At 49.3% G+C, this 23,948-nt stretch overlaps 1 protein-coding gene across 1 annotated transcript in view; it reads right to left on the reverse strand.

The window, feature by feature from the left end:
• The window catches only part of LOC125453227 (collagen alpha-2(IV) chain), a 195,852-nt gene that overhangs the window by 53,705 nt on the left and 118,199 nt on the right, over positions 1 to 23,948 (reverse strand). The window contains exons 19-25 of the mRNA XM_059646445.1: positions 22,181 to 22,291; positions 19,263 to 19,418; positions 19,088 to 19,159; positions 11,904 to 12,058; positions 8,622 to 8,703; positions 2,789 to 2,895; positions 90 to 282 (exon numbers count right to left, since the gene is read on the reverse strand). Coding sequence (XP_059502428.1) covers positions 90 to 282; positions 2,789 to 2,895; positions 8,622 to 8,703; positions 11,904 to 12,058; positions 19,088 to 19,159; positions 19,263 to 19,418; positions 22,181 to 22,291 — 876 coding nt within the window. The remainder of the gene's footprint in view (positions 1 to 89; positions 283 to 2,788; positions 2,896 to 8,621; positions 8,704 to 11,903; positions 12,059 to 19,087; positions 19,160 to 19,262; positions 19,419 to 22,180; positions 22,292 to 23,948) is intronic.

Consider the following 23,948-nt stretch of genomic DNA (forward strand, 5'->3'; position numbering starts at 1 on the left):
TGTGCTGCAAGACGCCTTCTATCTGGAGGAAAGCTTTATATCGCCACCAATGATTTCTGTAGCTAAGGCCTGGAAGGTGAAACACTTACCTGGAGTTCCAGGGAGGCCTGGAAGTCCTGGAATTCCTGGTGTACCACCGGGTCCAAAGTCACCAGGAGGCCCTGGTCTTCCTTGAGGGCCTTGAATGCCCACACCGGGCAGACCAGGTCTACCCGCAATTCCTTTTCTGCCTGGGACACCCGGGCTACCTGTATCACCAGGGTAACCTTCCCAAGCATCGCCCTTGAATACAAGGTAAACAATGTGTTCAGGCAATTGACCAGGCACCTACCACGACAGCATCTTAGCAAAAAACAACTCCCATCTATAAAAGGTAAAGTCACCTTAGCGCTATCAGTCCAAAGGGCTGCTGTCTCATCAGAGAGAGAGAGAGAGGGGCAGATGCTGGTGAGTTTAACATGTTGGTCACCACACCTCATACAAGGAGAGGTTGAGAGGGTGGGACTTACCATCTGCACAGCGTCTATAACAATTCAACAATTTCCCAGAATTAAGACAAGTTGGTCAATAAGATGGGCTTAAAGGAGCATCCTAAAAACAGAGGGGTTTGGGGAAGTAATTCCGAAGTTTAGAGCTTGAGCAGCTTACTGCATGGCTGTCAATGCTGGTGTAGAGGAGACAGGGCAGGCCTAAAAGCCCAGATCTGCAAAGTTATCAACACCGACTTCATCAGTAATATTGTTCATTGCCCTGTAACTCACTCAGGATTGACCATACCAGCTTTGCCTACGCTCTAATTGAAACATGCATACAACATCAACACTGCAGCTTCAGCACCTACAACACAGCACTGCAGCCCTAATGCCTACAATATCAACACTGCAGCTCCTGCACACATAAAAAAACACTGCACCTGCAACATACGAAACAGCAGGACTACAACTGCCGTACATGTAAATACATTGCACATTTTAGAAACACTGCAGCTGCAACTCATTCACTGACAACACGGCAGCTTCACCACATGGAACAGCATGCTGCAGTTACAGCACATACAACAGCAACAGAGCAGGTCCAGTGCATAAAACATCAACACTGCAGCTGCAACTTCAACAGCAACACTGCAGCTGCAACTTCAACAGCAACACTGCAGCTACATTGTGATGTGGAGGATGATCAGTGTGGCTGCACATACACTAACAGCCCGAAGCTGTAAAACAAAGCAATCGGGGCAAAACCAGTGTCAAAGTCTGTGCGCAGGGATGTGATTACGGTCGCTGAGGTAGGGGCACTGTTCAGATGACTTCTTTGCTGAAACATAGGATGGTAGGACACAGGACAAAGCCATTCACTCCTTTGTGCTATCGCTGTCTTTTCTGCAAATGCTACATTATCAGACTCACTTCTCCTGTACTTAACCAGAAATCCTGCCTGTTTCTCCTGGGTGAACATTCACCCAGCTCTCATTTGAAAGGTACAATTGAATGTGCTTCCACTGCACTGACATGAATTTCTATTGCCTCCATACGTTCTGCTATGTGTTCAGTCAGATTTGCAGAGGTGATTAGGAAGTCAACGCAGTAACTTACTGGGATGAGAGATAATGGGAACTGCGCCTCCGCTGCATCTGCTCCCACGATGAGGCATCCCACTCCCACACATCCCAGATGTCCAAGTTCTTCAAGGACTGCAACTTTCCCCCCACAAAAGACCCAAAGAGGATACCCCTCGTTCTCACACACCACCCCACCAACCTCCGGATACAACGCATCATCCTCCGACACTTCCGCCATCTACAATCCGACCCCACCACTCAAGACATTTTTCCATCCCCATCCTTGTCTGCTTTCCGGAGAGACCACTCTCTCTGTGACTCCCTTGTTCGCTCCACACTGCCCTCCAGCCTCAGCACACCCGGCACCTTCCCCTGCAACCGCAGGAAATGCTACACTTGCCTCCACACCTCTTCCCTCACCCCTATCCCAGGCCCCAAGATGACTTTCCATATTAAGCAGATGTTCACCTACACATCTGCCAATGTGGTATACTGCATCCATTGTACCCGGTGTGGCTTCCTCTACATTGGGGAAACCAAGCGGAGGCTTGGGGACCGCTTTGCAGAACACCTCCGCTCGGTTCGCAATAAACAACTGCATCTCCCAGTCGCAAACCATTTCCACTCCCCCTCCCATTCTTTAGATGACATGTCCATCATGGGCCTCCTGCACTGCCACAATGATGCCACCCGAAGGTTGCAGGAACAGCAACTCATATTCCGCTTGGGAACCCTGCAGCCCAATGGTATCAATGTGGACTTCACCAGCTTCAAAATCTCCCCTTCCCCCACTGCATCCCAAAACCAGCCCAGTTCGTCCCCTCCCCCCACTGAACCACACAACCAGCCCAGCTCTTCCCCTCCACCCACTGCATCCCAAAACCAGTCCAACCTGTCTCTGCTTCCCTAACCTGTTCTTCCTCTCACCCATCCCTTCCTCCCACTTCATGCCGCACCCCCATCTACCTACTAACCTCATCCCACCTCCTTGACCTGTCCGTCTTCCCTGGACTGACCTATCCCGTCCCTACCTCCCCACCTATACTCTCCTTTCCACCTATCTTCTTTTCTCTCCATCTTCGGTCCGCCTCCCCCTCTCTCCCTATTTATTCCAGAACCCTCACCCCATCCCCCTCTCTGATGAAGGGCCTAGGCCCGAAACATCAGCTTTTGTGCTCCTGAGATGCTGCTTGGCCTGCTGTGTTCATCCAGCTTCACACTTTATTAACTTACTGGGATTCCTGGATATCCTTGTCTGCCTGATTTCCCATCTTTTCCGGGAATACCAGGCTGTCCAGGTGATCCTGTTAATCCCGGCAGTCCCTGATCTCCTTTGGGACCTTCAAGAAGAGACACCACATGGTTAATTTTCACCTTGTTTAGAATTTGAGTATTAGAATTATCAGTCAATTCTTCTCATCCATAAGAACAATGTATGGAACACCACCTAAAATCCTGGACACAAATTCAGTTGGAGCTGATTTTTTGGATGAAGGGCTGATGATTTGTGAGTTGCTTAAACTCTTGCAGATTGGAGTGGGGATTATAGAACATAGAACATAGAACATGACAGCACAGTACAGGCCCTTCGGCCCTCGATGTTGTGCCGACCTGTCATACCGATCTCAAGCCCATCTAACCTACACTATTCCATGTACGTCCATATACTTATCCAATGACGACTTAAATGTACCTAAAGTTGGCGAATCTACTACCGTTGCAGGCAAAGCGTTCCATTCCCTTACTACTCTCTGAGTAAAGAAACTACCTCTGACATCTGTCCTATATCTTTCACCCCTCAATTTAAAGCTATGCCCCCTCGTGCTCGCTGTCACCATCCTAGGAAAAAGGCTCTCCCTATCCACCCTATCTAACCCTCTGATTATTTTATATGTTTCAATTAAGTCACCTCTCAACCTTCTTCTCTCTAATGAAAACAGCCTCAAGTCCCTCAGCCTTTCCTCATAAGACCTTCCCTCCATACCAGGCAACATCCTAGTAAATCTCCTCTGCACCCTTTCCAAAGCTTCCACATCCTTCTTATAATGCGGTGACCAGACAGTACACAATACTCCAAGTGCGGCCGCACCAGAGTTTTGTACAGCTTCACCATAACCTCTTGGTTCCGGAACTCGATTCCTCTATTAATAAAAGCTAAAACACTGTATGCCTTCTTAACAGCCCTGTCAACCTGGGTGGCAACTTTCAAGGATCTGTGTACATGGACACCGAGATCTCTCTGCTCATCTACACTACTAAGAATCTTACCATTAGCCCTGTACTTTGCCTTCTGGTTACTCCAACCAAAGTGCATCACCTCACACTTGTCTGCATTAAACTCCATTTGCCACCTCTCAGCCCAGCTCTGCAGCTTATCTATGTCTCTCTGCAACCACAGCATCCTTCGTCACTATCCACAGCTCCACCGACTTTAGTGTCGTCTGCAAATTTACTAACCCATCCTTCTACACCCTCATGCAGGTCATTTATGAAAATGACAAACAGCAGTGGACCCAACACTGACCCTTGCGGTACACCACTAGTAACTGGTCTCCAGGATGAACATTTCCCATCAACTACCACCCTCTGTCTTCTTTCAGCAAGCCAATTTCCAATCCAAACTGCTATATCTCCCACAATTCCATTCCTCCGCATTTTGTACAATAGCCTATTGTGGGGAACCTTATCGAACGCCTTGCTGAAATCCATATACACCACATCAACCAGTTTACTTTCATCTACCTGTTTGGTCACCTTCTCAAAGAACTCAATAAGGTTTGCGAGGCATGACCTTCCCTTCACAAAACTGTGCTGACTATCCCTAATCAATTTATTCTTTTCTAGATGATTATAAATCCTATCCCTTATAACCTTTTCCTACACTTTACCAACAACTGAGGTAAGGCTCACTGGTCTATAATTACCAGGGTTGTCTCTACTCCCCTCCTTGAACAGGGGAACCACATTTGCTATCCTCCAGTCATCTGGCACTATTCCTGTAGACAATGACGAGTTAAAGGTCAATGCCAAAGGCTCGGCAATCTCCTCCCTGGCTTCCCAGAGGATCCGAGGATAAATCCCATCTGGCACAGGGGACTTATCTATCTTCACCCTCTGAAGGATTTCTAATACCTCTTCCTTGTGAACCTCAATCCCACCTAGTCTAGTAGCCTGTATCTCAGTATTCTCCTCGACAACATTGTCGTTTTCTAGAATGAACACTGTTGAAAAATATTCATTTAGCACTTCCCCATCTCATCTGACTCCACACACAACTTACCACTACTGTCCTTGATTGGGCCTAATCTTACTTTCGTCATTCATTTATACCTTAAATACCTATAGAAAGCCTCAGGGTTTACCCTGATCCTATCCACCAACAACTTCTCATGTCTTCTCCTGGCTCTTCTGAGCTCTCTCTTTAGGTCTCTCCTGGCTACCTCGTAGCCCTCAAGTGCCCTAACTGAGCCTTCACATCTCATCCTAACATAAGCCTTCTTCTTCCTCTTGACCAGAGATTCCACCTCCTTTGTAAACCACGGCTCCCGCACTCTACAACTTCCTCCCTGCCTGACAGGTACATACTTCTCTCGGACACACAGGAGCTTTTCCTTGAATAAGCTCCACATTTCTAATGTGCCCACCCCCTGCAGTTTCCTTCCCCATCCCATGCTCCCTAAATCTTGCCTAATCTCATGGTAATTGCCTTTCCCCCAGCTATAACTCTTGCCCTGTGGTATACACCTATCCCTTTCCATCACTAAAGTAAACATAACAGAATTGTGATCGCTATCACCAAAGTGCTCACCTACTTCCAAATCTAACACCTGGCCAGGGTCATTACCCAGTAGCAAATCTAATGTGGCTTCGCCCCTTGTTGGCCTGCCTACATACTGTGTTAGGAAGCCTCCTGCACACACTGGACAAAAACTGACCCATCTATAGTACTCGAACTATTGTGTTCCCAGTCAATATTTGGAAAGTTGAAGTCCCCCATGACAACTACCCTGTCTCTCTCACTCCTATCGAGAATCATCTTTGCTATCCTTTCCTCTACATCTCTGGAACTATTCGGAGGCCTGTAGAAAACTCCCAACAGGGTGACCTCTCCTTTCCTGTTTCTAACCTCAGCCCATACTACCTCAGTTGACGAGTCCCCAAACATCCTTTCTGCAACTGTAATACTGTCCTTGACCAACAATGTCACACCTCCGCCCCTTTTACCATCTTCTCTGTTCTTACTGAAACATCTAAATCCCAGAACCTGCAACAACCATTCCTGTCCCTGCTCTATCCATGTCTCCGAAATGGCCACAACATCGAAGTCCCAGGTACTAACCCATGCTGCAAGTTCACCTACCTTATTCCAGACGCTCCTGGCATTGAAGTAGACACACTTCAATCCAACGTCTTGCTTGCCGGTGCCATCTTGCTTCCCTGAAACTTTATTTCGGACCACCTTACTCTCAACCTTTTCTATAGTCAAACTACAATTTTGGTGCCCATCCCCCTGCTGAATTAGTTTAAACTCACCCGAATAGTCTTAGCAAATTTCCCCCCAGGATATCGGTACCCGTCTGGTTCAGGTGAAGACCATCTTGCTTGTAGAGGTCCCAACTACCCCAGAAAGAGCCCCAATTATCCAAGAATCCAAAACCCTCCCTCCTGCACCATCCCTGTAGCCACGTGTTCAACTCCTCTCTCTCCCTATTCCTCGCCTCACTAGCACGTGGCACGGGCAACAAACCAGAGACAACAACTCTGTTCGTCCTAACTCTCAGCTTCCATCCTAGCTCCCTGAATTTCTGCCTTAAATCCCCATCTCTCTTCCTACCTATGTCATTGGTGCCAATGTGGACCACAACTTGGGGCTGCTCCCCCACCCCCTTAAGGATCCCAAAAACACGATCAGAGACATCATGCACCCTGGCACCTGGGAGGCAACACACCAACCGTGAGTCTCTCTCGTCCCCACAGAACCTCCTATCTGTCCCCCTAACTATGGAGTCCCCAATGACTACTGCTCTGCTCCTCTTCCCCCTTCCCTTCTGAGCAGCAGGGACAGACTCTGTGCCAGAGACCTGTGCCCCACTGCTTTCCCCTGGTAAGTCGTCCCCCCCAAACAGTATCCAAACGGTATACTTATTGTTGAGGGGAATGGCCACAAGGGATCCCTGCACTGCCTGCCGGTTCCCTTTCTGTCCCCTGACCGTAACCCATCTGCCTTTTTCCTGTACTTGAGGTGTGACTACCTCCCTGTAACTCCTCTCAATAACCCCCTCTGCCTCCCGAATGATCCGAAGTTCATCCAGCTCCAGCTCCAGTTCCCTAACGCGGTTTTCCAGGAGCTGGAGTTGGGTGCACTTCCCGCAGATGTAGTCAGCAGGGACACTAGTGGTGATCCTTACCTCCCACATTCTGCAGGAGGAACATTCAACTGCCCTGACCTCCGTTCCCATTATTCTAAATTCCCAAGACTTAAAAAATAAAGAATAAAAAATAAACTTGTTACCTGACCAATCAGGCACACAGAACCGTTTTTTTTGGTTAGAGCAAAATTATGCAGTGACTTCAACACTGCTTCAGACCTGCTACGCTCAGGGGAGGACCCAGCAGAATGGCTGAGAAGTTTGATCTCCAGGCTGCCTGCTGTCTCGAAGGAGTCTCTGATTATTAAAAGAAGCGGATGGGACATCAGTTTTGAGTCTTTGAGTTGGGCTGAAGGGTGTGTTTCTGTGCTGTATGACTCTATTGGAAAGACATTTCATTAGGTTAACAAGAGGATTGCTTGATTGAGTGACACTACCACTGGATGTTGTGCTGTTTGGGCTCTAAGAGGGATCAATGTTTGTCTTGATGGGAGTGAAACATCCGAGGCACAGCCTGAAGTGGGAATTGGAGCTTATCACCTGGGGTGTCAATGCCGAAAGGCTGGCAGCAATGCAGGCAAATACACAACCACTTTAACAGCGTGTTAGAACTGGGTTCTCACGTGGTGACATCATGGCACTCTACTCCATACACCGTAACTTTGTCACTCACCCAGCAGCACTCACTCCACTGACACTCAAGACTTACACAGAACAGTCAAACACCCCCTCTCATCCACACACGTCTACAATGCTGGCAGACATACACGCAGCACTCCCTGTCAGCCACACCCCTATCTATTCAACACATCGCCCAAACACAGTGCCATACAGTCACGGGCACTTTGCTCTCACCCTCCCTGTCCTACAGGAGAAGTTTGCTTCTTATGTGAGGAAGATGCAGCAGATTGGAGGCCTAGTTCCATCTCTCCTTTCCTCAATCTTTGGGGAGGACCCAGTGTACCCCAACACCACAGACCTTGATAATGCAGCTCCTGGTTTCTGCCGTAGTACTGGCTGAGCTGTCAGACATCAGGGTAGCAGGGAGTTAGTGTACAAGGTAGCACTGAGGCAAACAAATATGTTGATGCTAGAGGATGTAGTTTCTCAATTGTCAGTGAATCTCTGTCCCACGATATAGCTAGCAAACTATTCTTATAATGTCTGGTCTCGATGGTTTAGAACTAAACCACAGATACGCTCCTTTCGAGAGACATGCCTCATTGCAGCTTAGATATCCCCTTAAATTCATTCCTGTCCTCACATTGGCAACTTCTGCTGTCATGGTAATATACTCCAAACCCTTGGTCCTCCAAATCCCCTGTGACCCTGCCCATCCATCTGCCTTCCAACCCTCCAGAACTCACTCCTCCCCTCCACCACGCATTCCAGCCTCTGCCTTCTTCCACCCCCACCACTCACTCCCTCCCTGTGCTTTCCATCCCAGCCTCTGCCTTCCTTTCCTCCTTCTGTTATCTTTTCCTTCTTCACCTCCCTTTTCCATTTACACCTCCCTCCATTGTCCTTGTGCCTCCATTTCCCAGTCCAGTCTGCATGATTCTCCCATCCGCCTCTCACCCTCTGTACCCTTGGTCCACCACAGGACTAGTTGTTTTGAACAGCACCAGAGAGATGATGTTTGTCGAATCTCCACTTGAGAAGCATTCTGCTGTTTTTGGTTGACCTCAGTCCTTTACCTTTTGTGGTTACGGTGGAGATGAAAATGGGTTCGCCCTTCTGTCCTTTCGGGCCTTGATCTCCAGCCGCACCAGGCGCTCCCTGTTAGGAACAGCATGAACAACAAATCAACTTGTCAGTCTGCTCGATACTGAAAACCAACAGACCCAGACGTCAGCTTTAAAAATGTGCTGTGCATGATGCTTTAAGGTGCACCTCAGATCGAGAAGAGCTTGCATTATTTTAGCCACTGTGATGAACAGGATCAGTAAGCAGCACTGTTGTCTCAGAGCTTTAAGGTTGTCAGTTCAAATATCTTTCCAGAAACATCTTCAAAATGAGCCAAACATTTCAGAGCTCTACAGAAGCAGTGCTGCACTGTCAGAGGGTCAGTACTAAGGGAGCGCTGCACTGTCAGAGGGGCAGTACTGAGGGAGTGCTGCACTGTTAGAGGGTCAGTACTGAGGGAGCACTGCACTGCCAGAGGGTCAGTGCTGAGGGAGCACTGCACTGCCAGAGGGCCAGTACTGAAGGAGATGATGTTTTTGGATTAGATATTAAACAAAGTGCTTGTTTGTCTAGTGATAATGGGAACTGCAGATGCTGGAGAATCCAAGATAACAAAGTGTGGAGCTGGATGAACACAGCAGACCAAGCAGCATCTCAGGAGCACAAAAGCTGATGTTTCGGGCCTAGACCCTTCATCAGAGAGGGGGATGGGGAGAGGGAACTGGAATAAATAGGGAGAGAGGGGGAGGCCGACCGAAGATGGAGAGAAAAGAAGATAGGTAGAGAGGAGAGTATAGGTGGGGAGGTAGGGAGGGGATAGGTCAGTCCAGGGAAGACGGACAGGTCAAGGAGGTGGGATGAGGTGGTAGGTAGATGGGGGTGCGGCTTGGGGTGGGAGGAAGGGATGAGTGAGAGGAAGAACAGGTTAGGGAAGTGGAGACAGGCTGGGCTGGTTTTGTGATGCAGTGGGGGGAGGGGAAGAACTGGGCTGGTTTAGGGATGCAGTGGGGGAAGGGGAGATTTTGAAGCTGGTGAAGTCCACATTGATACCATTGGGCTGCAGGGTTCCCAAGCGGAATATGAGTTGCTGTTCCTGCAACCTTACCTTCGGGTGGCATCATTGTGGCACTGCAGGAGGCCCAGGATGGACATGTCGTCTGAGGAATGGGAGGGGGAGTTGAAATGTTTCGCACTGGGAGGTGCAGTTGTTTATTGCGAACCGAGCGGAGGTGTTCTGCAAAGCGGTCCCAAGCCTTCGCTTGGTTTCCCCAATGTAGAGGAAGCCACACCGGGTACAATGGATACAATATACCACATTGGCAGATATGCAGGTGAACATCTGCTTGATATGGGAGGTCATCTTGGGGCCTGGGATAGGGGTGAGGGAGGAGGTGTGGGGGCAAGTATAGCACTTCCTGCGGTTGCAGGGGAAGGTGCCGGGTGTGGTGGGGTTGGAGGGCAGTGTGGAATGGACAAGGGAGTCGCAGAGAGAGTGGTCTCTCCAGAAGGCAGACAAGGGTGGGGATGGAAAAATGTCTTGGGTGGTGGGGTCGGATTGTAGATGGCGGAAGTGTCGGAGGATGATGCGTTGTATCCGGAGGTTGGTGGGGTGGTATGTGAGAACAAGGGGGATCCTCTGGGGGTGGTTGTGGCGGGGACAGGGTGTGAGGGATGTGTTGCGTGAAATGCGGGAGACGCGGTCAAGGGCATTCTCGACCACTGTGGGGGGAAAGTTGCGGTCCTTGAAGAACGTGGACATCTGGGATGTGCGGGAGTGGAATGCCTCATCCTGGGAGCAAATGCGGCAGAATTGGGAATAGGGGATGGAATTTTTGCAGGAGGGTGGGTGGGAGGAGGTGTATTCTAGGTAGCTGTGGAAGTCAGTGGGCTTGAAATGGACAACAGTTTCTAGCTGGTTACCTGAGATGGAGACTGAGAGGTCCAGGAAGGTGAGGGATGTGTTGGAGATGGCCCAGGTGAACTTGTAGTTGGGGTGGAAGGTGTTGGTGAAGTGGATGAACTGTTCGAGCTCCTCTGGGGAGCAAGAGGCAGCGCCGATACAGTCATCAATGTAACGGAGGAAGAGGTGGGGTTTGGGGCCTGTGTAGGTGTGGAAGAGGGACTGTTCCACGTAACCTACAAAGAGGCAGGCATAGCTGGGGCCTATGTGGGTACCCATGGCCACCCTCTTAGTCTGTAGGAAGTGGGAGGAATCGAAAGAGAGGTTGTTGAGGGTGAGGACGAGTTCGGCTAGGTTGGAGATGGCCCAGGTGAACTTGAGGTTGGGGTGTTGCAGATGGCCCAGGTGAACTTGAGGATGGGGCAACTCATATTCCGCTTGGGAATCCTGCAGCCCAATGGTATCAATGTGGACTTCACAAGCTTCAAAATCTCCCCTTCCCCCACTGCATCCCAAAACCAGCCCAGTTCTTCCCCTCCCCCCACTGCATTACAAAACCAGCCCAGCTCGTCCCCTCCCCCTCACTGCATCTCAAAACCAGCCCAGCCTGTCTCCACTTCCCTAACCTGTTCTTCCTCTCACCCATCACTTCCTACCACCTCAAGCCGGACCTCCATTTCCTACCTACCACCTCAAGCCGCCTCCTTGACCTGTCCGTCTTCCCTGGGCTGACCTATCCCCTCCCTACCTCCTCACCTATACGCTCCTCTCTACCTATCTTCTTTTCTCTCCATCTTCGGTCGGCCTCCCCCTCTCTCCCTATTTATTCCAGAACCCTCTCCCCATCCCCCTTTTCTGATGAAGCGTCTAGGCCCGAAACGTCAGCTTTTGTGCTCCTGAGATGCTGCTTGGTCTGCTGTGTTCATCCAGCTCCACACTTTGTTATCTTGCTTGTTTGTCTTCTCATGTCAGTATAAAAGATCCCCTGGGTTCTATTTCCAAGAGAAGGCGAGATGTTCTCCCTGGTGTCCTGCACAATGCAGCACAGAAACACTGTCACAAATTGGCTGCCCTTTCTCCAACAGTCCGGGCATGCTCCCTGTTCAAAGTATAATAAAGGCAATAAAGAGGTGGAAGGAGGCAGAGGCTGGAATGCATGGTGCAGGGAGGAGTGAGTGGTGGAGGGGAGGAAGTGCAATAAAGAATAATTTCTGTTGCTTTTTCCACAGTCATATTAGCCTGTTCCATGTGGTAAATATTAGGAATCGCAGTGAAGGTTTCACGAGCAAATTCACAAAGTTCTCGATGGACATTTAGGAGAATCTCATTTTGAGCACCTGAGTCGTACACACCTGTTCCAGCCCAGCGATAAGATTGAAGCCAGAATACTTACTGGAATCCCTGGTCCTCCAAAAGGCCCTGGTGGTCCTTCATCTCCCAGCTCACCAGTCACTCCATTTATGCCTGGATGGCCTGGGGTTCCAGCAGGACCCCAAGGGCCAGCAGGAGCAGCCCCCTCCACACTACAAGCACACTGACCTTGGTCACCTACAGGAGAGATAAAGGGAAGATAAGCCATGAGTAAACAGAGTGTTATGATCCTGAAGGCAGTGAAGTACAGGAATATCTATGGTATTCCCTTCAGTACACTGTAATGTTCATTATCAGTCAAATAGGCTCTCATTGAAAAGAATACAGAGTGCAGTGTTCAGTGGTGGAAGCTTAGGAGCACAGTGATGTTGGCTTGAACTGTGAGTTTCATGATTTCCTGATGATAGATGCTCAATGGGGGAAGAATCCTGCAGAATGGAAAGCAGGCGCAGTTATGTCTGACCTAGCCCCCCAATGATTCCTATTAGACACAAGTCTGGAGCAAAATAAGAAGACAGCAGACCATAACCTTTAATGCAAACATACTGTAATCAATGTTCCTCTCTGTTACCAGTCCTCCAGCAGAGCAACCAGCAACGCAGCCCTCAACAGCAGTACAGTTCTTACTATTGTACTGGCAATGGTTCTGAAAGGGTTAAGTTCCACCCAATCTCATGATTTTGCACTGGCTTGCACGATGTCATGAGGGTTCACAACATATTTATCATTATTTATAAACTAGGGTTCTAAGGAGGAGGAAAAATTGACTTTTCGATTCTGGGGAATCAAGCATGTGTTTTTTTAAAGGCTAGAAATTCTTTCAGAATGTTGAATCTAAAATAGCACTTACCGGAGGCTGTGTGAATTCAGCTAAATGTCTAGCAAGTCACATTTCTTGCTGACTTGAAAGTTTTTCAACCTCCAGAGAGAGAAATAGGAAGAAAAAGCAGTATCATTCAGAAACAAGAGATAATGGGAACTGCAGATGCTGGAGAATCCAAGATAATAAAGTGTGTAGCTGGATGAACACAGCAGGCCATGAAGGTTCTAGGCCTGAAACGTCAGCTTTTGTGCTTCTGAGATGCTGCTTGGCCTGCTGCGTTCATCCAGCTCCACACTTTGTTGTCGATCATTCAGAAACAAGATGGCCATTAAAATAGAGGTGCTCATGGTAATGGTGTCCTCGCAGTTGGGGGCTCGAGAGGAGCCCTGGCATTTGATGAGTTAATGAGGAGAAATATCCAGAAACAAAAAGTTGCAGAGGTGTAAGACGGGAAGCTATTCCTACAAAGCTGCTGAAGGCATGAGTTAAGGGAACCCACGTCAAGTAATAAGTGAGCTGTGTCAGAAATTTGTTTTAAAAGTCTCTGGGCGAGACATTAATGGAAGGAAATAGCATTAAGCAAATATCAAGAAATTTGCCAAATGGAAAATGACTGTTGTGCCAGCTGAGCCAGAAGCCTTAATGTGGAGATAAGGGGATTCTTCACTAAGGATTGAGAGAATGTATAATTATTGTTCAGATATAAGGCATGAACCTTTGTTATGCTTGACAGCAAGCAGAATCCTCACATACAACACAGTCCTTCACTGCAACGCAGACTTCACCCCCATACGTCCTCTCTCACAACCCAGTCATAGACTCATACAACACAAAAACAGAGCCTTTGGTCCAAATAGTGCACACTGACCATTATCTCACACTTCAACCAGTCCCATCTGCCTGCTCCTGCCACACATCCCTTCAAAACTTTCCTATTCATGTACTCAGCCAAATGTCTTTTAAACATTGTAACTGTATACACATCCACCATTTTCTCAGGAAGTTCATTCCGCATGCAAATTACCCTTTGTGTTTAAAGTTTTGCCCTCATGTCTTTTTCAAATCTCTCTCCTCTCATCTTAAAAAATATGCTACCTAGTCTTGAAATCCCCCATCCTAGGGAAAAGACAATTACCATTAACTCGTCTATGCCCACCATTATCTTATAAATTTCTATCAGGTCGCCTCTCAACGTCCTACACTCCAGTGAAACATTCCCAGCCTCTCCAGCCTTCCTTTATATCTCAAACCTTCCATATCTGGCAACATCCTGGTAAACCTAAAGTCTCTAAAACCTGACCTCTTCCCAAACTGATATTTATTATTTGTAATTGATTTGTGGAGACTTTACTTTGTCAGAACAAATCAAATGCTGAGTAAAAGAAGGACAGATAGTAAGTTGGCGAAAATTTTGAGCTGGAAGGTAATAGATGAATAAACAGAGAAATGAAAGATAGAGTTTGACTCCTCTAATGACAGTGAGGTGTGGACATAAGTGGGGATACAGTATCAAGACTGATTGGTAGATCCAAACTTAGTACTTACAGTGGTCCTGACTCAGCATTTGAACCTCACAATTCCTGACTTGTATGCCTCATTGGGATCGGATGCTGGAAACCAGCTTCTGAGCTTGTGAAGATCTGATGGCTCATTCTTATCTCATCTCTAACCACAAGCTGTGTGGTTAGAGATGCTCTAACCACAATTGTGTGGTTGTGGCAGGTGAAGTCCCTGGTCATCAATATCTGGTTGCTAGTCCACAAACCAACCAGCTACATGTTGCTTGCTGACTTTCCATTTGTACACAACCCTTGCCTCCAGCTCATCTGCAACCATCTATTGCTGTTTGAACTGGAAGCACTGTAAACAGTACTTACAAAGAGGGGCAGGTTATACTTGCTATCAAAATCTACAGTAAAATCCTTCAGCAACCCTTGGCTTTTCAAGCCAAGGGCCACCACCAAAAATACACAAAACACAAGAAGGCAAAATCTTTACATTTGTCAGGGACACAAAGAATCAGGAGGCCATCTGCAATGGGAGTATGAATAAAAACATTTTCTGCACAATAACCTTCCTCATGGGCATCCAGAAATATGAATCTCATCAGTTATATTATAATGCATTAATCTGACACTTATGGGTGATAATCAATTTTAAAGGGATCATGTCTTTATGAAGAAGAAATAGAAGGTTCCTCAGAGTTAGAGCAAATATTGTTTATCAAATCAACTGGAGAACGTTGCTGAATTCTGGGCCCCTCACTGTTGGTCCCGGCGAGGGTTCAGACAGTAGAAGTGTTGGAAATTAACGAGAATATGGTTATAGTAAATTAGTATTTCCACTGGCAAGAGGGTTATTAAACAATGGTGAGGCAATTGGTGAAACTGTCAGAAGGGAAGATGTGGGTGTGACTTCTTTTCACAGTGAGTTGTTGAGATTTGCACTGCATGATTTGATAGGATGATGGAGAAAAGGGAAGTGTAGCTATAATGAAGGAGAAGACACATACAGGACTGCAGAGAGAGAGAGCTGGGGAGTGATGCTCATTGATTAACCCTTCAAAAGGATAAACACCGGCACAAAAAGCTGAATTGTCTGCTGTGTACGTCCTCATCTCATGTTCCACCTGTTCCCATGTTCCTCCCTCTCCCTGTGTTACCCATCCCCGTGTTGTCCCCTCTCCCCATGTTCCCCCATTCCCATGTTGCCTTCTCTCCCTGCGTCCCCCTCTCCCCATGTTCTCCCAGTCTCTGAGATCCCCCTCTCACTGTTCTCCCTCGTATCTGAGTTCCCACTCTCCCCTGTCCCTGTGTTCCCCTGTTCCTTGTGTTCCCCTCATTCCAGTGATCCCCCCACCTCACCCTCTATGTAAGAACATAGAACATAGAACAGTACAGCACGGTACAGGCCCTTCGGCCCACGATGTTGTGCCGACCTATTATCCTACTCTAAGATCAAACTAAACTGCATACCTTTCATTTTATTCATATGCCTATCCAAGAGTCGCTTAAATGTCCCTAATGCATCGTGGGAATTTAATGTTCTCCCCGTCTCCATGTTCCCCCTCTCGCCGTGCTCCCCCTGACACCTTGTTCCCCTTCACCTTGTGCACCCCCGACCTCATGTTCCCCTGTCCCCACATTCCCCCACCGTATTCCCCATCTCCCTATATTCCTCCTGTCTCAAGTGCCCCCATCTCCATTTCATCTTCTCCCTGTGTTACCCTTGATTCCGTGATCCCCCTCTTCATGTGCTCCCCCAACCACATGTTCCCCTGTCCCCGTGTTCCCCTCTCCCCATGTTCTCCTCTCCCTGTGCCCCCCCAGGCCCCATGTCCCCTGACCACGTGCTCTCCATCTCCCCATATTCCTCCAGTCTCTATGTTCCCCCGATCCTGTGCTCCCGCAAGCCACTGTTCTTCCTGACCTTCTGCTCCCCCACTTTGTGCCCCCTCTCCCCGTATTCCTCCTGTCCCCGTATTTCCCATCTCCCCATACCCCCTCTCCCCGTATTCCTCCTGTCCCTGTGTACCCCTGTCCCTCAGTTCCTCGTGTGCCTGTATTGCCCCGTCTCCATGCTTCCCCTGTCTCCATGTTCTCCTGTCCCCATGACTCCACATCCCCGTGTTCCCCCAACCTCGTGTGCCCCCGTCCCTGTGTTCCTTCTGTCCCTGTAATCCACTGACACTGTGGTCCCCTGACCCCTGGTCCCCTGACCCCATGCTCCCCCGACCACGTGCTCCCCATCCCTGTGTTCTCCTGACCCTGTGTTCCGCCATCCTCATGTTCCCCCAATCCTGTGATCCCCCTTCCTCATGATTTCCCATCCACGTGCTCCCCGCTCCCCGTGCTCCCCTGTCCCCGTGCTCCCCCGTCCCTGTGCTCCCCCGTTACCGTGGTACCCGTCCCCGTGCTCCCCCGTCCCCGTGCTCCCCCTTCCCTGTGCAACCCCATCACCATGTTACCCTGTCTCCGTGCTCCCCTTCTCCGTGCTCCCCATCTCCGTGGTACCCGTCCCCGTGTTACGCCTTCCCGGTGCTACCCCATCCCCGTTCTACCCCATCACTGTGTTACCCCGTCCCCATGCTCCCCCTTCCCCGTGCTCCCCCTTCTCCGTGCTCCCCCTTCCCCGTGCTCCCCCGTCCCCGTGCTCCCCCGTCCCCGTGCTCCCCCGTCCCCGTGCTCCCCCGTCCCCGTGCTCCCCCGTCCCCGTGCTCCCTCGTCCCCGTGCTCCCCCTTCCCCGTGCTCCCCCATCACCATGTTACCCCATCCCCGTGCTGCCCCGTCCCCGTTCTACCCCATCACTGTGTTACCCCCTTCCCCGTGCTCCCCCGTCCCCGTGCTCCCCCGTCCCCGTGCTCCCCCATCACCATGTTACCCCGTCCCCGTGCTGCCCCGTCCCCGTGCTGCCCCGTCCCCGTGCTGCCCCGTCCCCGTGCTCCCCCGTCCCCGTGCTCCCCCGTCCCCGTGCTCCCCATCCCCGTTCTCCACGTTCCCTGTGCACCCCCATCACCATGTTACCCCGTCCTCATTCTCCCCCGTCCCCGTGCTCCGCCATCACCATGTTACCCCGTCTCCGTGCTCCCCGTCCCCGTGTTACCCCTTCCCCGTGTTACCCCTTCCCCATGCTCCCCCTTCCCGGTGCTACCTCATCACCGTGTTACCCCGTCTCCGTGTTACCCTGTCACTGTGCTACCCCGTCCCCGTGCTCCCCCATCACCATGTTACTCCTTCTCTGTGCTCCCCGTCCCCGTGTTACCCTATCCCCATGCTCCCCCATCCCCGTGCTCCCCCTTCCCCATGCTCCCCCGTGCTCCCCCATCCCCGTGCTCCCCCGACCCCATGCTCCCCCTTCCCCGTGCTCCCCCTTCCCCGTGCTCCCCCATCACCGTTACCCCATCCCCGTGCTCCCCCATCCCCGTGCTTCCCCATCACCATGTTACCCCGTCTCCGTGCTCCCCATCCCCATGCTCCCCCGTCCCCGTACTCCCCCGTCCCCATGCTCCCCCTTCCCCGTGCTCCCCCATCACCGTTACCCCGTCCCCGTGCTCCCCCATCCCCGTGCTCCCCCATCACCATGTTTCCCCGTCTCCATGCTCCCCGTCTCCGTGCTCCCCGTCCCCGTGTTACCCCTTCCCCGTGTTACCCCATCCCCGTGTTACCCCGTCCCCGTGTTACCCCTTCCCTGTGCAACCCCATCACCATGTTACCCTGTCTCCGTGCTCCCCTTCTCCGTGCTCCCCATCTCCGTGGTACCCGTCCCCGTGTTACGCCTTCCCGGTGCTACCCCATCCCTGTTCTACCCCATCACTGTGTTACCCCCTTCCCCGTGCTCCCCCGTCCCCGTGCTCCCCCTTCCACGTGCTCCCCCGTCCCCGTGCTCCCCCGTCCCCGTGCTCCCCCTTACCCGTGCTCCCCCGTCCCCGTGCTCCCCCGTCCCCGTGCTCCCTCGTCCCCGTGCTCCCCCTTCCCCGTGCGCCCCCATCACCATGTTACCCTGTCCCCGTGCTGCCCCGTCCCCGTGCTCCCCATCCCCGTTCTCCCCCTTCCCTGTGCACCCCCATCACCATGTTACCCCGTCCTCGTGCTCCCCCGCCCCCGTGCTCCGCCATCACCATGTTACCCCGTCTCCGTGCTCCCCGTCCCCGTGTTACCCCTTCCCCATGCTCCCCCTTCCCGGTGCTACCTCATCACCGTGTTACCCCGTCTCCGTGTTACCCTGTCACTGTGCTACCCCGTCCCCGTGCTCCCCCGTCCCCGTGCTCCCCCATCACCATGTTACCCCTTCTCTGTGCTCCCCGTCCCCGTGTTACCCTATCCCCATGCTCCCCCATCCCCGTGCTCCCCCTTCCCCATGCTCCCCCGTGCTCCCCCATCCCCGTGCTGCCCCGACCCCATGCTCCCCCTTCCCCGTGCTCCCCCATCACCGTTACCCCATCCCCGTGCTCCCCCGTCCCCGTGCTTCCCCATCACCATGTTACCCCGTCTCCGTGCTCCCCATCCCCATGCTCCCCCGTCCCCGTACTCCCCCGTCCCCATGCTCCCCCTTTCCCGTGCTCCCCCATCACCGTTACCCCGTCCCCGTGCTCCCCCATCCCCGTGCTCCCCCATCACCATGTTTCCCCGTCTCCATGCTCCCCGTCTCCGTGCTCCCCGTCCCCGTGTTACCCCGTCCCCGTGTTACCCCATCCCCGTGTTACCCCTTCCCCGTGCTCCCCCTTCCCCGTGCTACCCCTTCCCCGTGCTACCCCGTCCTCGTGTTACCCCGTCCTCGTGTTACCCCGTCCTCGTGTTACCCCATCCTCATGCTCCCTGCATCCCCATGTTCCCCCTCTCCCTGTGTTTGATGTGTCCCCACTGTATTTAACTCTGTGCCTTACCTTTGTCGCCTGGTCTTCCTCTTGGGCCAGGGTACCCTATCTGACCTTTCTCTCCTGCCTCTCCAATGAGCTCTGTTTGGATGAAACCAGAGGACAGTTTGTCATTGACAAGGTGAAGGTTTTAATTTCTGATTTGAAACGCCCAGCTTTGCCGTGGTGGGGAATAGGAACTGACCTGTGGAGCCTATTGGCCCTGGAGGTCCAGGTGGACCTGGTGGACCTGATATTCCTGGAAATCCTGGGAATCCGCCCTGGACAGCTGGCAAGCCCTGATCACCTTTATAACCTTTAGGTCCTGGGTGACCCGGTAATCCTGGTGATCCTGGGTAACCTGAGAAAGACGGATACAGAACATTAATATTTCACTCAATTTTTCCCATTGCTTTCTCATTCTTAATTTCTGCCATCCCCCGCTTCTGACACCACTGAGTGAATGATGTTAACTTCCTTCCAGCCATACTGACCACTGAGTTTATCTGAGTGCTTGTGATGGTGTGAGTGTGTGTAAGTGTGCATGTATCAGAGTGTGCAAAAACTGATTACAGATTTTGCATCCGTTCCAAGTTCACTTGTAGCGTAGAAGGTCAGATTCCTGCAAAGCAATCCAGACTGTCCCATTCCCCACTTTGTTCCTCATTGATCGGCTAGTTTTAAATCCTTCAATTTCCCTTTCAAACCATCGATACTTTCCACTTTCACCACTCTCGTGTTTGCAACTTCCAGGTTGTGATCAGTCGCTGTGCCAAAAGTTTCGACTGCACATCTTCATGGTATCCCTGGCTAAAAATCTCAACAGTTTCTCCTAGTCTTTGTACCTTCAGTAAATGGGAACAGCTTTCTTTATTTATGTTATCAAATCTCATCATAATCTTGTTCACTGCTGTTAAATCTCCCCTCAAACAGCTTTGCTCCTTGCAGAACAACCCCAAATTCCCAAACCTCAACCTGGAACAAAAATCACCCATTCCTGAGCCACTCCAGTAAATCTCCTCTGGACCCTCTCATCCTTCCTAAAGTGTGCTAACTAGAACTGGAAACAAGCCTCTACTCGTGATCAAACCCGGAGTTTTATAAATATCAGCACAACTTCCTGAAGTAAATAGTTATAGAGTCATACAGCGCAGAAACAGACTCTTCGGTCCAACCAGTCCATGCTGACCAGAATCCCAAACTAAACTAGTCCCACCTGCCTGCACTTGGCCCATATCCCATTTCTTATTCATGAACTTATCTAAATGTCTTTTAAACATTGTACCCGAACTCGCATCCCTCACTTCCTCTGGAAGTTCAATCCACACAAGAACCACTCTCTGTATAAAAAGTAACTGTCCCTCATGCCTTTTTAAAATTTTTCACCTCTCACCTTTCAAGTATGCCCCCTAGTCTTGAAATCCCTAATCCTAGGGCAAAGGCACCTACCATTCACTTTATCTATACCCCTCATGATTTTCTAAACCTTTATAAGGTCGACCATCAAACTCCTATGCTCCAGTGAAAAACTCTCAGCCTATCCAAACTCTTCTTACAACTCAAGCCCTCCATTCCTGACAGCAACCCTGTAAATCTTTTCTGAACACACTCTAGCTTAGTAATATCCTTCCCACAACAGGGTGAACAGGACCAGACACAGTACTCCTGAAGACTTAATAGAACATAGAGCAGTACAGCCCAGTACAGGCCCTTTGGCCCACGATGTTGTGCCAACCTATTAGGCCAAAATCACATCTATGCTCAATATCTCCCTTGATGAAAACCAAAGCCCCACATGCTTTTCTAGCCACCCTCTGCATACATCCTGCCATCCTCACAGGTACTTCCAAAAACACAAGCCACCCCAGCTTCCTCAGTGCCTCAAATGTTTGAGAACTTTTCCTTTCCACCAAATATTGTCACTCCTTATCCCGTCTGCCAAAATGCACTACCTTACATTACAATGAACTGAATTTCATCTGCCACTTGACTTCCATTCTGCTAGACTATTTTTGCTTGTAGTGGATAATTCAGATCATCTTCGTTGTTTGCCATTGCTCAATGTCTCGTATTATCAGCAAGTTTTGAAGTATCCCAATGCCTGAGTCAATTAATATACAGCAAAATAATCAGTGGTCCTAGCGCTGCCCTTGGGAAACAACATTGTCTACTATTCTCCAGTGTGGAAAAGAATGACTTGCTGAGTTTTTGTCCTTCAGCCAATGTTTTACCTAATTTGACACTGACTCTCCAATTCCATGAGTCTCAATTTTGCTAACCAGCCTTCTATCTGGTAACCCGTAAAATGTTTCCTTAAAATCCAAATGGACTATAATCACCACATTCTCAGCACAAATCTCTGTTAATTCATCAAAGGATTAAGTTAGATTGATCAAACACTGGTTTGCCTTTCACAAATCTGGTCTGATTTTCCTTAACTAATTGAAACTCTCCAAGTGCCTGCTAATATTTGTTTTATCTGATGATTGTATCTAAAATGTTACCCTAACACAATACCTTCTACAAACTTCAAAAATCAATTAGGATTTTTCACTCTATTTCTAATGTACTTAGTCAAATATTTAATTTTGAATCAACATGAAAACTCTTGGGTCACACACTGGAAGAATGGCATATGTTGGTGAGAGAGCAAGGGAAGCACAATCAGAGTGAAATTCAATGTAGGCTTGAGGAACAGCATACCATCTTTCAGCCAGATTTTAACAACCTTCTAGACTCAGCATTCAGTTCAACACTTCACTTCCATGGACACTGGCCCCATTTCAACTCTGATTTTGTCTTCTTTTTCAGGCATTTGCTTTTGGACAGGGTCGATGACTATTCTGCAATTCACACAATGCTTTGTTTCTTTAGTACAGCCATTCCCCTTGCTCCGCAACATTTTCGTCACTAAATCTCTCTTCTTTAACCTATCGTTTGCCTTCCCTTTTGTTCTTCCTCTCTCTCCCCCACCTTTTGATGGTAGATAATCCATTGCATTTCTACCTCCCTTCAGTTCTGAAGAGGCATCTTATTTGACTGGAAACACTGACCCAATTAATGGAGGTCTTTCTTTCTCACATATGCACATTTGGGAAAGTCGAAAACCATCTGTGAATGTACCTCGGAATGGAGCCGTTTCACCAGCGAGACCAGGGGGACCCAGAGGGCCATGGGGGCCTACTTCCCCTTTGGGACCATGGTCTCCTTCTAGACCTTGCCAGCCTTTGGGACCTGACAGCAGGAGAGAGAACATACAGGTTACAAAGAAATGAAATGGATAAGAATAAAAATCTCCTCTTCAGTCCAGGGATTAATGTGAGGCAAAACCTTTGACATTAGTCCCTTACACACACACACACACACACACACACACACACACACACACACACACACACACACACACACACACACACACACACACACACACACACCACCCCCAACAACTTCCACCTCGATTCTCAGTCTTTTGACATCATAAATTTGGTAAACTGTCTCACTGATGCTGATTTAATTTTGGTCACTATAACTCCATTGGATCAACAGATCAATTTTCCAATTTGACAGAATTTCTGTGATTTATATCATGTTATTTCTCATGGACCCCCACCTGTGACAGTAACATGTAGGACCCTCATTATCAGACACACAATCTGTCTGGGGACTCAAGCCGAGAAAATGTCTTCAGCCACATTGTCCTATTGGCTTTTAAGAAGACAGTTTTTGCTTGCAAGGTGTAGAGCTGGATGAACACAGCAGGACAGGCAGCATCAGAGCAGCAGGAAAGCTGACGTTTTGGGTCTGGACCCTTCTTCAGAAATCAGCTTTCCTGCTCCTTTGATGTTACTTGGCCTGCTGTGTTAAACCAGCTCTACACCTTGTTATCTCAGATTCTGTAGCATTGGCAGTTCCCACTATCTTTGAGTAAGTTTTTGATTGTTGTCTTGGACGTTGTTCTCTGTTTGTACATATGATCACTGGATGGAGAAGACTACCTTCTTCATAAACACATTATTAAGAGGATTTCAGAGAACTGCAAACATTATTATTTTGATTGTCTTGAGTGATTGAATGAAATATTGTAATCTAGCAAAGTATTGCTTCTGTGTTGATTATTTCTTAATAAACTTGATTGACAGATTTTAGTTTGCGATTTGTGCTTCCAGTAGGATGCACCTTTGGGTTGGGAAGACTCAAATCACAAATCACATCTCACATTAAATGCAGCTTCCTATCCCACCACTAAAAGGCAGGTTCAATGTTCAGAGTTCACCCCAGGCATTATGCCCAGGAAATTGAAATTTCACTTAATTGGAAGTAAAGTTTTCCTCTTGAAATGAACAGCTTTCTGAAATCTCTTACAAGTGAGACCAAGAAATGACTTTTTTTCAATGCTAAAGCGAGGTGGATATTCAGAACTTTTCATACTATTTACTATTCTGTAAGTTTTAGAATAGTGACCATAATTCTGTGAGTTTTAGAACAGTGATCACAATTCCATAAGTTTTAGAATACTGATGGACAAAGACGAAAGTGGTCCTAAAGGAAGAGTGTTAAAGGGGGGAAGGCCAACTATAGCAAAATTCAGCAGGAGCTGGGGAATGTAGATTGGAAGCAGCTGTTTGAGGGTAAATCCACATTTGATATATGAGAGGCTTTTAAAGAGAGGTTGATTAGAGTGCAGGACAGACATGTCCCTGTGAAAATGAGGGATAGAAGGGGCAAGATTAGGGAACCATGGATGACAGGTGAAATTGTGAGACTAGCAAAGAGGAAAACTGAAGTATGCGTAAGGTCTAGGGGATTGAGAACAGATGAAGGTCTGGAAGAATATTGGGAAAGTAGGACCAATCTAAAACGAGGTATTAAGAGGGCTAAAAGGGGTCATAAA

Source organism: Stegostoma tigrinum, chromosome 6 (assembly GCF_030684315.1).
Source record: "Stegostoma tigrinum isolate sSteTig4 chromosome 6, sSteTig4.hap1, whole genome shotgun sequence".
NCBI lineage: Eukaryota > Metazoa > Chordata > Chondrichthyes > Orectolobiformes > Stegostomatidae > Stegostoma > Stegostoma tigrinum.